The sequence below is a fragment of the Cherax quadricarinatus genome, chromosome 25 (assembly GCF_038502225.1).
Source record: "Cherax quadricarinatus isolate ZL_2023a chromosome 25, ASM3850222v1, whole genome shotgun sequence".
NCBI classification, from domain to species: domain Eukaryota; kingdom Metazoa; phylum Arthropoda; class Malacostraca; order Decapoda; family Parastacidae; genus Cherax; species Cherax quadricarinatus.
Window position 1 is genome coordinate 8,562,454 of NC_091316.1, and position 15,151 is coordinate 8,577,604.

The 15,151-nt window shown below is 48.8% G+C and overlaps 1 protein-coding gene across 1 annotated transcript in view; it reads right to left on the bottom strand.

Annotated features, from left to right (window-relative positions):
• The window catches only part of EcR (Ecdysone receptor), a 502,071-nt gene extending 498,576 nt beyond the window's left edge, over positions 1–3,495 (bottom strand). Inside the window, exon 1 of the mRNA XM_070088599.1 lies at positions 3,332–3,495. Coding sequence (XP_069944700.1) covers positions 3,332–3,336 — 5 coding nt within the window. The 5' untranslated portion in view covers positions 3,337–3,495. The remainder of the gene's footprint in view (positions 1–3,331) is intronic.
• Between the last annotated feature and the right edge of the window lie 11,656 nt (positions 3,496–15,151).

Sequence of the window (15,151 nt, forward strand, 5' to 3'; positions counted from 1 at the left end):
TTATTTCCATATCTGTGTAATTGGAACATGTCACCATTAAACATCATGTCATTTTCTTTGGCCCAGTGGAAGACTTGTTAATATGTTGCCATTTTTCCGCACGGATGATGCATCACTAGGCCACAGCTTCGCATCATCCGCACAGGATGAGGTGAAGCTGTGGCCTAGTGATTTAATCTACTCCTGGTATGAGGATGAGAAACAGTAAAGGCGCCAGAACCGTGCCTTGGGGTATTAACCTTTTAATTCTGCTAAGGCTGGATTTTACTTTCTTTGTTTCTACAGTACTATGTCTGATCTATTTCTTGGAAAATTGGATAATCATTTCCCTGCTTTCCCAGTTATCCTCGTCGACTTCATGTTTTTTCTGTTATCACACTATGACGGCGCTGCTTAGATGTCTCAGACAAGTCTGCGTGGCCAACATCCACCTTATGGCTCTTTCAAAGTCTCAATTATATTGTTATAATGATCTTATACATGTGACAAGCACTACAATAACTAGTACTATTATAATTATTATTACATTTACTACTATAATTACTACTAATACTATTACCATAATTACTACTACTATTATTGCCCCTACTATACAACAGCCGCCGTCGTCGCTGCCACCACCACCTCCACCGCCCTCGCCACCACCACTACTACTCGTAATGTTGCTACAAATAATCTACGATGACTGAGTCAGCGGTCATCTTCCAGACTTCCAGGAACCACTCTCCTCAACACACACACACACACACACACACACACAGATACACACACACACACATATACACACAGATACACACACATATACACACAGATACACATACACACATACACACATACACACCCACACACACACACACACACACACACACACACACACACACACACACACACACACACATACACACACACGCACACACACACACGGCAAAGAAGACCGCAGACGGAGTACAGTCTAGGGGGCCAGAGACTACAAACCTCACTCAAGGAAAAAGATCTTGGGGTGAGTATAACACCAGTCACATCTCCTGAAGCGCACATCAACCAAATAACTGCTGCAGCATATGGGCGCCTAGCAAACCTCAGAACAGCATTCCGACATCTTAATAAGGAATCGTTCAGGACCCTGTACAAGTATCAGTATCGTCCAATTTTACGGCATTGGTATTGGTGAAAAATAACCGATGCCAACTGATAAAGCACACATGTAATAATATTATAAGTGTACTTTAAAATACCAGCGTTAATACTGACGTCACGATTGTGAGGGTTACACACACACACACACACACACACACACACACACACACACACACACACACACACACAAACACACACACACACACACACACACACACACACACACACACTCGCAAAAACACCAGGCCTAGTGTCTAATCGACATGTGCCTAGGACAAAATGGTAACTAACTAACACACACACACACACACACACACACACACACACACACACACACACACACACACACACACACACACATACACATGTTAGGAAGTATTTCTTCAGTCATAGAGTTGTCAGGCAGTGGAATAGCCTAGAAAGTGACGTAGTGGAGGCGGGAACCATACAGTTTTAAGACGAGGTTTGATAAAGCTCATGGAGCAGGAAGAGAGAGGACCTAGTAGCAACCAGTGAAGAGGCGGGGCCAGGAGCTAGGACTTGACCCCTGCAACCACAAATAGGTGAGTACACACGTCCCAGCATGGAGTCCACCCATCATACATGTCCAACAACTAGATAAAGTACTGAGATTCACATCGTAACCAGTCCCTGACCTAAGGAAAAGAACCTAAATGAAGACTTAAAACTGAACCTGATGACATCAGAATATAGAAGACTTAGGGGAGACATGATCATAACATACAAGATACTTAGAGAACTTTATATACTGGACTGGAACAGACCGTTTGAAAAGCAGACATGGGAATAAGCGGCCATATTATATTCACGGGACACCGCTAAACCCGAAGGGATCATGCAGAACAAGGAGAGGGGGGGGGGGGGGTTCACTGATGGGAGCTGAATAAGCAAACGAGACACTGGGATATTAGGAAATGTTTCTTCAGCCTTAGAGTGGTGACTGAAGTAGACGAGGTGGTGGTGGTGGTAGTGGTGGTGCTGGTGGTGGTTGTAGTGGTGGTAGTGGAAAAGGTGGTGGTGGTAGGAGTTGTGGTGGTGGTAGTGGACAAAGTGGTAGTGGTGGTGGGGGTAGTGGACAAGGTGGTGGTAGTGGACGAGGTGGTGGCGGTGGTGGTAGTTGTGGCGGTTGTGGTGGTGGTAGTGGAGGTGGTGGTAGTGGAGGTGGTGGTAGTGGAGGTGGTGGTGGTTGTGGTGGTGGTTGTGGTGGTGGTAGTGGAGGTGGTGGTGGTAGTTGTGGTGATGGTAGTAGACAAGGTGGTGGTGGTGGGGGTAGTGAACGAGGTGGTGGTAGTGGACGAGGTGCTAGTTGTGGTGATGGTAGTGGACGAGGTGGTAGTTGTGGTGGTGGTAGCGGAGAAGGTGGTGGTGGTGGTAGTTGACAAGGTGGTGGTGGGGGTAGTGGACGAGGTGGTGGCGGCTTTGGTGGTGGTAGTGGAGAAGGTGGTGGTGGTAGTGGAAAAGGTGGTGGTGGTAGTAGACGAGGTGGTGGTGGTGGTAGTGGACGAGTTGGTGGTAGTGGACGAGTTGGTGGTAGTGAACGAGGTGGTGGTAGTAGACGAAGTCGAGGCGGTTGTGGTGGTGGTAGTGGACGAGGTGGTTGTGGTGGTGGTAGTGGACGAGGTGGTTGTGGTGGTGGTAGTGGATGAGTTGGTGGTGGTGGTTGATCTTATATATACACAGCTTTATGAACAAGTATGCAATAAATGGACCACGAGGCCCGAAATTAGTGAAACCGGCCCCGACTAGTTAAGAGGCGGGGGGAGGGGGGTGAGCTGAGACTCGAACCCCCCACTATGACAACTAGGTGAGTACACTAGGTGAGTACACTAGGTGAGTACACACACATGCTGATGACTCACTGATTTCAGTGAAAGTCCCGAGTGAATTAATAACGCCTGGCCCTCGGGGAGGGGGAAGGGGAGCGGTGGTGGAGGGGGAAGGGGAGGGGTGGGGGAGGGGGAGGGCGATGTGAGGGGAAGGGGAAGACGAAATGGGAACCAGGAAGAAGATAGGGAGAGGGAGGGATGGGGAGGGTGAAGGTAGTGGATAGAGGATAGGATGGGTGAGAATGAGAGTGGGTGGGGAGTTATTGGGGTATTATAAGGGGAAGGGGGTGACAAGACCGGGGTCCGGGTGAAGGGGAGACCAAAATCAATAAGTACTTTCTACTCACCACATGACTGGTTACCCCCACCACATGGCTGGCCGCCGCCACCACATGGCTGACTGCCACACCACATGACTGGCTGTCTCCACCACATGGCTGGCTCCCTCCACCACATGGCTGGCTGCACATGGCTCTGGCTGCCTTCACCACATGGCTGGCTGCCTACACCACATGGCTCTGGCTGCCTTCACCACATGGCTGGCTGCCTACACCACATGGCTCTGGCTGCCTCCACCACATGGCTGGCTGCCTACACCACATGGCTCTGGCTGCCTGCACCACATGGCTGGCTGCCTACACCACATGGCTGGCTGCCTACAACACTTGCACGCCTCGACATATCTTTACCTGTAACAGAAAGAAACTAGTAAACAGAAATGTTAATATCCAATTTGATTACAAGTTATAGATATATCGTGTTGAGTGGTGATGGATGGTGGTGATGGGCGGTGGTGATGGATGGTGGTGATGGATGGTGGTGATGGGTGGTGGTGATGGGTGGTGGTGATGGGTGGTGGTGATGGATGGTGGTGATGGGTGGTGGTGATGGATGGTGGTGATGGATGGTGGTGATGGGTGGTGGTGATGGATGGTGGTGATGGATGGTGGTGATGGATGGTGGTGATGGATGGTGGTGATGGGCGGTGGTGATGGATGGTGGTGATGGGTGGTGGTGATGGATGGTGGTGATGGATGGTGGTGATGGGCGGTGGTGATGGATGGTGGTGATGGGTGGTGGTGATGGATGGTGGTGATGGATGGTGGTGATGGGCGGTGGTGATGGATGGTGGTGATGGGTGGTGGTGATGGGCGGTGGTGATGGATGGTGGTGATGGGTGGTGGTGATGGATGGTGGTGATGGATGGTGGTGATGGGCGGTGGTGATGGATGGTGGTGATGGGTGGTGGTGATGGATGGTGGTGATGGATGGTGGTGATGGGCGGTGGTGATGGATGGTGGTGATGGGTGGTGGTGATGGGTGGTGGTGATGGGTGGTGGTGATGGATGGTGGTGATGGATGGTGGTGATGGGCGGTGGTGATGGATGGTGGTGATGGGTGGTGGTGATGGATGGTGGTGATGGATGGTGGTGATGGGCGGTGGTGATGGATGGTGGTGATGGATGGTGGTGATGGGCGGTGGTGATGGATGGTGGTGATGGGTGGTGGTGATGGATGGTGGTGATGGATGGTGGTGATGGGCGGTGGTGATGGATGGTGGTGATGGGTGGTGGTGATGGATGGTGGTGATGGATGGTGATGGGCGGTGGTGATGGATGGTGGTGATGGGTGGTGGTGATGGATGGTGGTGATGGGCGGTGGTGATGGATGGTGGTGATGGGTGGTGGTGATGGGTGGTGGTGATGGACGGAGGTGATGGGTGGTGGTGATGGGCGGTGGTGATGGATGGTGGTGATGGGTGGTGGTGATGGATGGTGGTGATGGATGGTGGTGATGGGCGGTGGTGATGGATGGTGGTGATGGGTGGTGGTGATGGATGGTGGTGATGGATGGTGGTGATGGGCGGTGGTGATGGATGGTGGTGATGGGTGGTGGTGATGGATGGTGGTGATGGATGGTGGTGATGGATGGTGGTGATGGATGGTGGTGATGGGCGGTGGTGATGGATGGTGGTGATGGGTGGTGGTGATGGATGGTGGTGATGGATGGTGGTGATGGGCGGTGGTGATGGATGGTGGTGATGGGTGGTGGTGATGGATGGTGGTGATGGATGGTGGTGATGGGCGGTGGTGATGGATGGTGGTGATGGGTGGTGGTGATGGATGGTGGTGATGGATGGTGGTGATGGATGGTGGTGATGGATGGTGGTGATGGGCGGTGGTGATGGATGGTGGTGATGGGTGGTGGTGATGGATGGTGGTGATGGATGGTGGTGATGGGCGGTGGTGATGGATGGTGGTGATGGGTGGTGGTGATGGATGGTGGTGATGGATGGTGGTGATGGGCGGTGGTGATGGATGGTGGTGATGGGTGGTGGTGATGGGCGGTGGTGATGGATGGTGGTGATGGGTGGTGGTGATGGATGGTGGTGATGGATGGTGGTGATGGGCGGTGGTGATGGATGGTGGTGATGGGTGGTGGTGATGGATGGTGGTGATGGATGGTGGTGATGGGCGGTGGTGATGGATGGTGGTGATGGGTGGTGGTGATGGGTGGTGGTGATGGGTGGTGGTGATGGATGGTGGTGATGGATGGTGGTGATGGGCGGTGGTGATGGATGGTGGTGATGGGTGGTGGTGATGGATGGTGGTGATGGATGGTGGTGATGGGCGGTGGTGATGGATGGTGGTGATGGATGGTGGTGATGGGCGGTGGTGATGGATGGTGGTGATGGGTGGTGGTGATGGATGGTGGTGATGGATGGTGGTGATGGGCGGTGGTGATGGATGGTGGTGATGGGTGGTGGTGATGGATGGTGGTGATGGATGGTGATGGGCGGTGGTGATGGATGGTGGTGATGGGTGGTGGTGATGGATGGTGGTGATGGGCGGTGGTGATGGATGGTGGTGATGGGTGGTGGTGATGGGTGGTGGTGATGGACGGAGGTGATGGGTGGTGGTGATGGGCGGTGGTGATGGATGGTGGTGATGGGTGGTGGTGATGGATGGTGGTGATGGATGGTGGTGATGGGCGGTGGTGATGGATGGTGGTGATGGGTGGTGGTGATGGATGGTGGTGATGGATGGTGGTGATGGGCGGTGGTGATGGATGGTGGTGATGGGTGGTGGTGATGGATGGTGGTGATGGGCGGTGGTGATGGGTGGTGGTGATGGGTGGTGGTGATGGACGGAGGTGATGGGTGGTGGTGATGGGTGGTGGTGATGGGCGGTGGTGATGGATGGTGATGATGGGTGGTGGTGATGGATGGTGGTGATGGGCGGTGGTGATGGATGGTAGTGATGGGTGGTGGTGATGGGTGGTAGTGATGGATGGTGGTGATGGGCGGTGGTGATGGATGGTAGTGATGGGTGGTGGTGATGGATGGTAGTGATGGGTGGTGGTGATGGGTGGTGGTGATGGGTGGTGGTGATGGATGGTAGTGATGGGTGGTGGTGATGGATGGTAGTGATGGATGGTGGTGATGGGTGGTGGTGATGGATGGTGGTGATGGGTGGTGGTGATGGGTGGTGGTGATGGACGGAGGTGATGGGTGGTGGTGATGGACGGAGGTGATGGGTGGTGGTGATGGACGGAGGTGATGGGTGGTGGTGATGGTTGGTGGTGATGGATGGTGGTGATGGATGGTAGTGATGGGTGGTGGTGATGGATGGTAGCGATGGGTGGTGGTGATGGATGGTGGTGATGGGTGGTGGTGATGGATGGTGGTGATGGGTGGTGGTGATGGGTGGTGGTGATGGACGGAGGTGATGGGCGGTGGTGATGGGTGGTGATGATGGGTGGTGGTGATGGACGGAGGTGATGGGTGGTGGTGATGGATGGTGGTGATGGGTGGTGGTGATGGGTGGTGGTGAGAGTAATAAGACTGGATGTATAGTCATGGGTACGCAGATACACTAAACTTTCTTTATCGGATCCTGCAAGGAGCCGAGGAACGTATCCCCGTATCCCAGAAGCCCAACCCTTTCTACCTCACTGGCATAACATTTTAATGAACTCAAATATCATCAATGAAAACATTAAACTAATCTGATATATACACAAGTTATCACATGGAAATTAATATGCAAATTTCTTCAATACAGGTTACAAATTTTTAACTACATATATGTATCAGCTAAAGATCAATTTGAACCTTTTTGAAGATACGCGAGCTTTTTAAAGTTTAAAGCCAGTCAGAAGTGGCATTCTGTGGTTACATCACAGTCCAACATATCCCAAAAATACATCAGCACTTGTAAACTGCTAATAAGTTGTATTCTCAGGTTATCGGTGTTGAACGTTTGAAGCCGATCGAATAAGGCGTTCAGAAGTTGTCGAATGAAAATCAGTTTCTCAATTTTCCACAAAATTATTTAACAAAACTGATAAACTTGCACTTACACAACGCAAAATAATTTATAATATTCCTGATTGGTTCGAATCTGATCAGAACAGATATTTCTCGGCTTTTAAACAGAAAAAGTATTTAATACAATTAGCAAATTGGCAAATTAAACCTTCCACGACATAATGTGAAACTTCCATTGCAAAAAAAAAAAAAAAAAAAAAAGTCAAGCCGACCAGACGATGCATTTTTACAATTAGTGCACAAAAACCAATGACTCCAAATTAATTAACTATGTTAGTAAATTGGTAAAATCTCATCTAGACAAAGTAAAACCAAGAGGCATCATCCTCTCCAGCATCGGTCATTAAAGACTGAAGATACTCAAGTTATTTAAAATTAAATATACCATACCATTTTAAGAAATTAAACTGTTAAACTGGCACCTACATACTCCTATAAGAATCCCTGGTTTTTACGAACGATAAACTGGTGCTGAAAATTTGAGTCGCTGAGAAGAAGCTTTCTCAAATAATTACTAGGAAACCAAAATCGGAAGTGGGTTACATAAATGTGAACAGAGGGGCCCCTGCCCATGGCAACACTTCCATAAGCCTTCCTTTGGTTTACCTGGAGTTTACCTGGAGAGAGTTCCGCTAAAAATTGAAAGCCGAAGAGATTAGTTCTCAAGTTAAAAACGACATCTTGTAGGAGGAAAGGAGAACACTTTATCTGAAATAAACCAGTAGGAAAACATAATTTTTGAGAGCTCATTAAACTAGTGAAACTTAAAAACTAAATATCCAAAAAAAAAACCTTTTCAATGTTTTCTTTTCTCAGGTATATTCTGTTTCAGGTTATTTTTGACTCTTGTCAGGTGATTTCCCTTGACGAATATATTATCAAAATAACACACGAAATCTGCACACACTGATAAAACAACTTATGAGAGATGGAGACACTATGGGCATCAAGTGCCCAAGGCTTCAAAATATCTTCTCAGCGGTATTGCCAGCAGACCCTTAATTCTCAGGGACATCGTATCAAATATATATTGTTTTCAAGACTAATAGAATCGCAAACTGTCTAAGAGACTATAGACCCTACTAGCAGTCTGTATCAGACCGCCAGCCATGCCTGATCAGGGATCGTACGGTCCTCTACTTGGCTTCTCCATGAATATAATATGGTTAACTGGTTCTGTATGGCTGGTTTGTTAAGGACTGGGTTCGTTTCGACTGGTCTATTGCGGACCGCACTCATAAGTGGCCGCTGGGATCGAGTCTTAGGCTGCTTCCAGAACTGAGAAAAGTGAACTATGAGAAGAGGCTTAAAGGCTTAGATTTAACAACCCTGGAAGAGAGAGAAAACAATCGGGGGTGACATGAAAATAACGTATAAGGTGCTCAGACGTTTCAGTAGACAGGGACACTACGTAATGTGCGTCACAGAGGGCAGAGAAGGAAGCTAAAAACACAGATGAGCGTTAGAGATGTTAGGAAATAGCTTTTCAGTTACAGGATGATAGCAGGTGGAATGAGCTTGAGGTGATGGAGGCAAACTCCACACACATTTTCAAGAGTACATGAGATAGGACTCAGGAGGCCACGAACTATTATATGAGGGAAAATGAATGACACTAAGAGGCAAGGACAGAAGTCTCAATCTTTACAGATACAACTCGATGAGTACTATATATATAAGTATGTACACATTACAAAAATACATACAGTGTTTATGTATATATACACACTCTCTTGCATGAGGCTAGTTAAGAGGTAGGGACATGCACTGGGACTCAATCTCTGCAACCAAATATAAGAGAGTACATATTGGTGAGCACATGTACCCACCATGTGGTGTGCAAGGAGCAATTAGGACCCAGCACGCTGCCTGCTGGTCTCACGCACGATTTATGTCATTGAGGACATATGCTGCCTCGTGGTCACACACACGGGTCAAGTCATTGAGGACACAACACTCTGCCTGCTGGTCTCACACACGAGTCATGTCAATGAACATCATTAGCTACTTTTAAATTTTAGATGCTCTGTACAGCCCTGCTAATTGCTTCTTGTGAGTGTCTTGTCACTGCTGATTAGCAGAGACGGTACCAGCCACGGCCCTTGATGAAAGCACTGTATGATTTACTGGGATGTAATATTGCAAGCCAGTATCAGCGCCTTAACTAGCTCTTATGAGTCGCTGCGTGAGTCTGAAAAGAAGTGTCTGGTTCCTTCGTGTTAGAGACCTCTAGAGTCTAGACAGTATCCCTGGTCAGCTACTGTTGTTGCTGGCTACAGTCAGTCAATGAGTGGCGGCGATTCTTAAAAGGAGTGTTCGGTTCTTTCGTGTTAGAGACCTTTAGACAGTATCCTTCGCCAGCCACTTATTGACTGGCTGTAGCCAGTCAATAAATGCGGTGAACAGAATGTGTCTAACTACTCTGTGAAGTGGCTGAGGGAGGTAGCCAAGAGAGGAGGGTCCCAGGCATGACAGTGAACGGTGATAGTGGCACCGGAGACCCTGCCAGTGACGGCACTAGGTAATCAAAGGGACTATTATTGCAGATATACTAAACTAACGGTGAGTTGCTGAAACATGCAAAGAATTTTTACGAAGAATATAAGGCCGAGGTCAACGTGTGCAAGAAAGAAGAGAAAAAATTCCAGTAAAAGTTGGTCTTAGACAAGGACGATGACGCAGGGTTGTTCACTGTAGCTGGAGTACGACTGTCAGCAGAGACGTGATGCGAAAAGACTCGTAAAGCAAAAGGAGACCATTCCTTTTTAAGTAAGACGTTTCACTTGTAAGTATTTCATAAAACCTCTTATAGGCTTATAACTATAGATTTCCTGACTCACGAAATCGTAATGACATGATTGCAAACAAACCATACCACGGACGGGGATAAAACCCGCGATCAGATAGTCTCAAAACTCCAGACCGTCGCATTAGCCACTGGGCCAGCTAGCCACGATAAGATTTATCCAACTAGGTATATTTCTACACCATAGAAAGGTTACCATAGGCACCACTGTGACCACTGGGTTAGCTGGCCCAGTGGCTAACGCGACAGTCTGGAGTCCGTGGTATGGTTTGTTTACAATCGTGTCATTACGATTTCGTGAGTCATGTTGACGGCTTTGAGGGGACTTGAGCTAAAGTTCGTCACGGCCACGCTAGCTGGAGATTCGTCTGTAAAAACTTGCATTTGTGGTCACAGTGGTGCCTTTGCTAACCTTTCTATGGTGTAGAAATATACCTAGTTGGATGAATCTTATTGTGGCTAGCTGGTCCAGAGGCTAACGCGACGGTCTGGAGTTTTGAGACTCTCTGATCGCGGGTTCTATCCCCGCCCGTGGTATGGTTTATATTTTTCCTGGCTCATAGAAGTCTTGATGAAACCTCTTGTAGGGTTATAACCATATCATCACAGGCTCTTACAAGCCTAACTGGTCCACAAGTACCCAGGTAAACCAATGCGTAAGTATTCCAAATCAATGCAGTTTTAAACAGGTAACCTGCACACGCTAGAAACCCACTTAATAAAACAAAGTGGTGGATGTGGAGGATGCAATGTAACCAAGAACTGTGAAGGATCAGTATAGTGATCACGGCGGTAAGCAGGTGGCCACAGACTGTACAGACGGTACAATGGCTAAAGAAGGTGTAGAGAGGCCATAGATGGTACATAAATAACAGCTAGTTTAAAAGTTAGTTTAAAAGATCGCCTTCATTAGAGGGCGTAGGTGGAGGGACAACATAAGATACTTCCCAGTGTGTGAACTGGAATTTTCATACTTCTGCATAGCAACTCCCGGCTGAGTGCGATCCGCAGCGGTGGAGTAACACACAGGTACAGAGGCAGGGGACAGGAGGAGCGTAAGGAAACTCACGCAATCGTCTCTCCGGACGATCTATCGAACCCAGGGACTTTTGGTCGTGTCGAACGTTTTCGCCAATGAGATACGAGTCACCCCTGTCTATGGGGAGAGGAGGGAGGATGGGGTGGACGGGAGTGAAGAACGTGTCCAGCAGAGCAGAGGGTACCAGTACCAATCCCTCCTACTCCAATCCCCCCTCTCCCTCCTACTCCATTTCCTTGTATTAGAAAACTACAGTCGTTCTGGAATGACGTATCTTCCTTAATAAAAGCTCCAGTACCTGCTGTAAGTAAGTGGTGGGTAAAAACTATCCGTGTACCTAATGACGGTAATTACTAAAAATCCCCGGTCACTTAGGCCTCTCCTCAACCCTCTGTAACACCTCTGTATGTAAACATAAGTTTTATACAATATAAGACCACCAGCCGTGCTGATATTTGGGACCCACAGCCTCGGAAAGGAGAATAAAAAGTCTTCAAGAGCGAGAAATCTCGAATTTTCTCTTTGAGGAATTTTCTATGTAAATTAAAGAGAGAAAGAGGGGGGAGGGGGTTTAAAGGGAGAGGAAGACGAAAATACCAGATGATAGGCCTAGCATGAGAATAGGATGCCAACTTTCTCCCCCTACTCCACCCACCCTGGTCCTCCACCTCTGACACATCTCTCCTCCACCTCCTCTCGCACATCTTTCACTCTTTCGTCAGGCTCTGTCATCTTGCTGTGGTAGTGTGAGGCTGACACATTCCTGACTACTTACATCAACTTATCAATATTAATGAACACTTCTCAAAACACATGTCGATAGACATTTGCCATTATTTGTGTTAGCTACTTAGCTATTGTGTGTGTGTGTGTGTGTGTGTGTGTGTGTGTGTGTGTGTGTGTGTGTGTGTGTGTGTGTGTGTGTGTGTGTGTGTGTGTGTGTGTGTGAGTGTGTGTCCTACCGAAAACTCTCAAACAGATAGCCAGCAAATGGGTACAAATACGGAAGGAAACTGGTAAAAGAGGAGCAAGCAGAATAAGGGAGATGGAGGAGAGAACGATCAAAAATGGAGCAAAACAATAAAACTGTCCACCCAGGCAACAAAGAGCAAGAAAGATTAGCCAAGAGCAATAGAGAAACAAAAACCATGAACAATAAAGAAGAACAAGGAGCCAGAGAACAATACAGAGAAACTAGTAGCAATAAATATCAATAAAGAAAACAAACAGCGGCTAAAAGCAACAAAGAGCAATGAAAAGAAATAAAGAGCAACATAGAGCAAGAAAGGTTCAGCTTAAGAAGAGAGATAAAGAAGGTCGGGTGATGTCCCGACAAGGTCACTCACCTAAGTTCCCTCCGGGGTCTATAATCGCTAATGATACGACTAACTTAGCGTGCTGCCGCCACACCTTGGGAAGGTCAAGTTCAAGGTCATCGGAAATAAGGTCAAGTTCAAGGTCACCGGGAATACGAAGGTCAAGTTCAAGGTCACCGGGAATAAAATTAAGTTCAAGGTCACCGGGAATACGAAGGTCAAATGAGGATCTGCCCTTGAATCATCATCGTTTTGTTCGTCTTGTCCACTTTTTTTCACACCACATAAATTAAACAAATCGGTTCAGGGATAAACAGTAGAATGGATGGAGGACTCGAACCGTGGTCCTGGCAGCTAGCAGGTCCAGGGCGGTACCCTCCAAGTCGTTCATTACGACCTGAGTTCATATTCCGGCCTCCAGGGTGTGACTGACCTTCCATCCCGGTCTCCTGGGTATAACTGACTTCCCATCCCAGCCTCCTGGGTGTGACTGACCTCCCATTTTGGCCTCCTGGGGTGAATGACCTCCCATCCCAGCCTCCTGGGGTGAATGACCTCCCATCCCAGCCTCCTGGGTGTGACTGATCTCCCATTTTGACCTGGTGTGACTGATCTCCCATCCTGGCCTCCTGGGAATGACTGACCTCCCATCCCGGCCTCCTGGGAGTGAGAGACCACTCGTCCCACTCTCCTGGGAGTGAAACCACACATCCCGCCACCCAGATACCACCCACTGAGCGTGGGACCATTCATCCTGCCACCCACAAACCATCCCCTGAGCGTGGGACCACGCAGGTCCCACCCCCGGGACATGGGACCCCCGGTGGGACACCCACTGCCACAAGCACGGTAACTAATGCCGGAAACTCCACACTTGCACCCAATATTAGCTCTAATTATATAGACTAATTACTGAAAAGTCGCTTTGGAATACACAGCGTTATTGCTGGCAGATGTGTTAATGTGTATGCGGGTAGTGGGGTGGGTGCGGGTGGTTGGGGGTGACTTAAGTGTGGGGGGAGCAGATGTGTTCGGTTGCTGAGGCAGGTAGTTGTATGTGATGGTGGTGCAGGTGTTGGGGAAGGCGGGGCAGGTGTGTGTATGTGTATGTGTGTGTGTGTGTGTGTGTGTGTGTGTGTGTGTGTGTGTGTGTGTGTGTGTGTGTATGTGTGTGTGTGTGTGTGTGTGTGTGTGTGTGTGTGTGTGTGTGTGTGTGTGTGCGTGCACTCACCTACTTGTGGTCACAGGGGTCGATTCATAGCTCCTGACCCCCGCCTCTTCGCTACTAGTGTGTGTGTGAAAAACACTTGTTCTGTTTAGTGTGTGTTTTGAGGGTTGGGGGTGTTGAGTGAGTTATGCAGGTGTGTGTAGTGAAGTACAGGTGTTGCCACCACCTGCCGTCTAGCCATCACCCCTCCCTTGATCAATAGAGACGAGCTGGTTTACACCTGCTGGTCCTGGCAGACGTTCTCCCCTCACCCTTCCCATTACTTTCATTTTCGCAGCCATCTCTTACCTCTCCTGCCATCTCTTACTTTTCCTGCCATCTCTTACCTCTCCTGCCATCTCTTAGCTCTCCTGCCTTCCTGTCCTTTCCCTGTCCTACTAGCGCCAATCGCCCCTTCCCTCCCACGCTCCGTTTTTTACCTTCCCCGCCCACTCCTCCTTTTCCTTTCTCTCTACACCCTTCAAATACTCTCATCAACTCCACCCTCCTCTACAACATGACAGGGAACCACAGCTTGTCTTCCCACTATATAACCATTATACACAATAGGATAGCGGCTCACTGCTGATGTATCCAGTTTTCTTGAATATAAAAAATTCTAATCCACTACTTCCCACTCCCCTCCACTACACCCCCCAACTCTCACTTAGCACCTCCACTTTCACACACTGCGTTCTCCCACTCATCCAACACACTAGGATACCCATGCATGCTCCCACACTACAATGACTGGTGCATCCCACCCATGCATGCTCCCACACTACAATGACTGGTGCATCCCACCCATGCATGCTCTCACACTACAATGACTGGTGCATCCCACCCATGCATGCTCCCACACAACAATGACTGGTGCATCCCACCCATGCATGCTCCCACACTACAATGACTGGTGCATCCCACCCATGCATGCTCCCACACAACAATGACTGGTGCATCCCACCCATGCATGCTCCCACACAACAATGACTGGTGCATCCCACCCATGCATGCTCCCACACAACAATGACTGGTGCATCCCACCCATGCATGCTCCCACACTACAATGACTGGTGCATCCCACCCATGCATGCTCCCACACTACAATGACTGGTGCATCCCACCCATGCATGCTCCCACACTACAATGACTGGTAACTGCAAACACACCTGAGTTTTCTGACAATATACAGTATAAGCCAGAGGTTCTTAACCTTTTTTTTCACGATTACAGACGCCCAGTGGATTGCCCAGTATGTTTCCATATTCCCTGTACCGGACTGTGGAAATCACCACCATCGCCAGTGCTATTAGGTACTAGTTTAGAGACTGAGTCCCATGCTTCCATTATTAGGTTCCAATATCCCTATTATTTGGTTTCCATACCCCCCTTATTCAGTTCCCATACCCCCATTATTTGGTTCCCATACCACCATTATTTAGTTCCCACACCCCCATTATTTGGTTCCC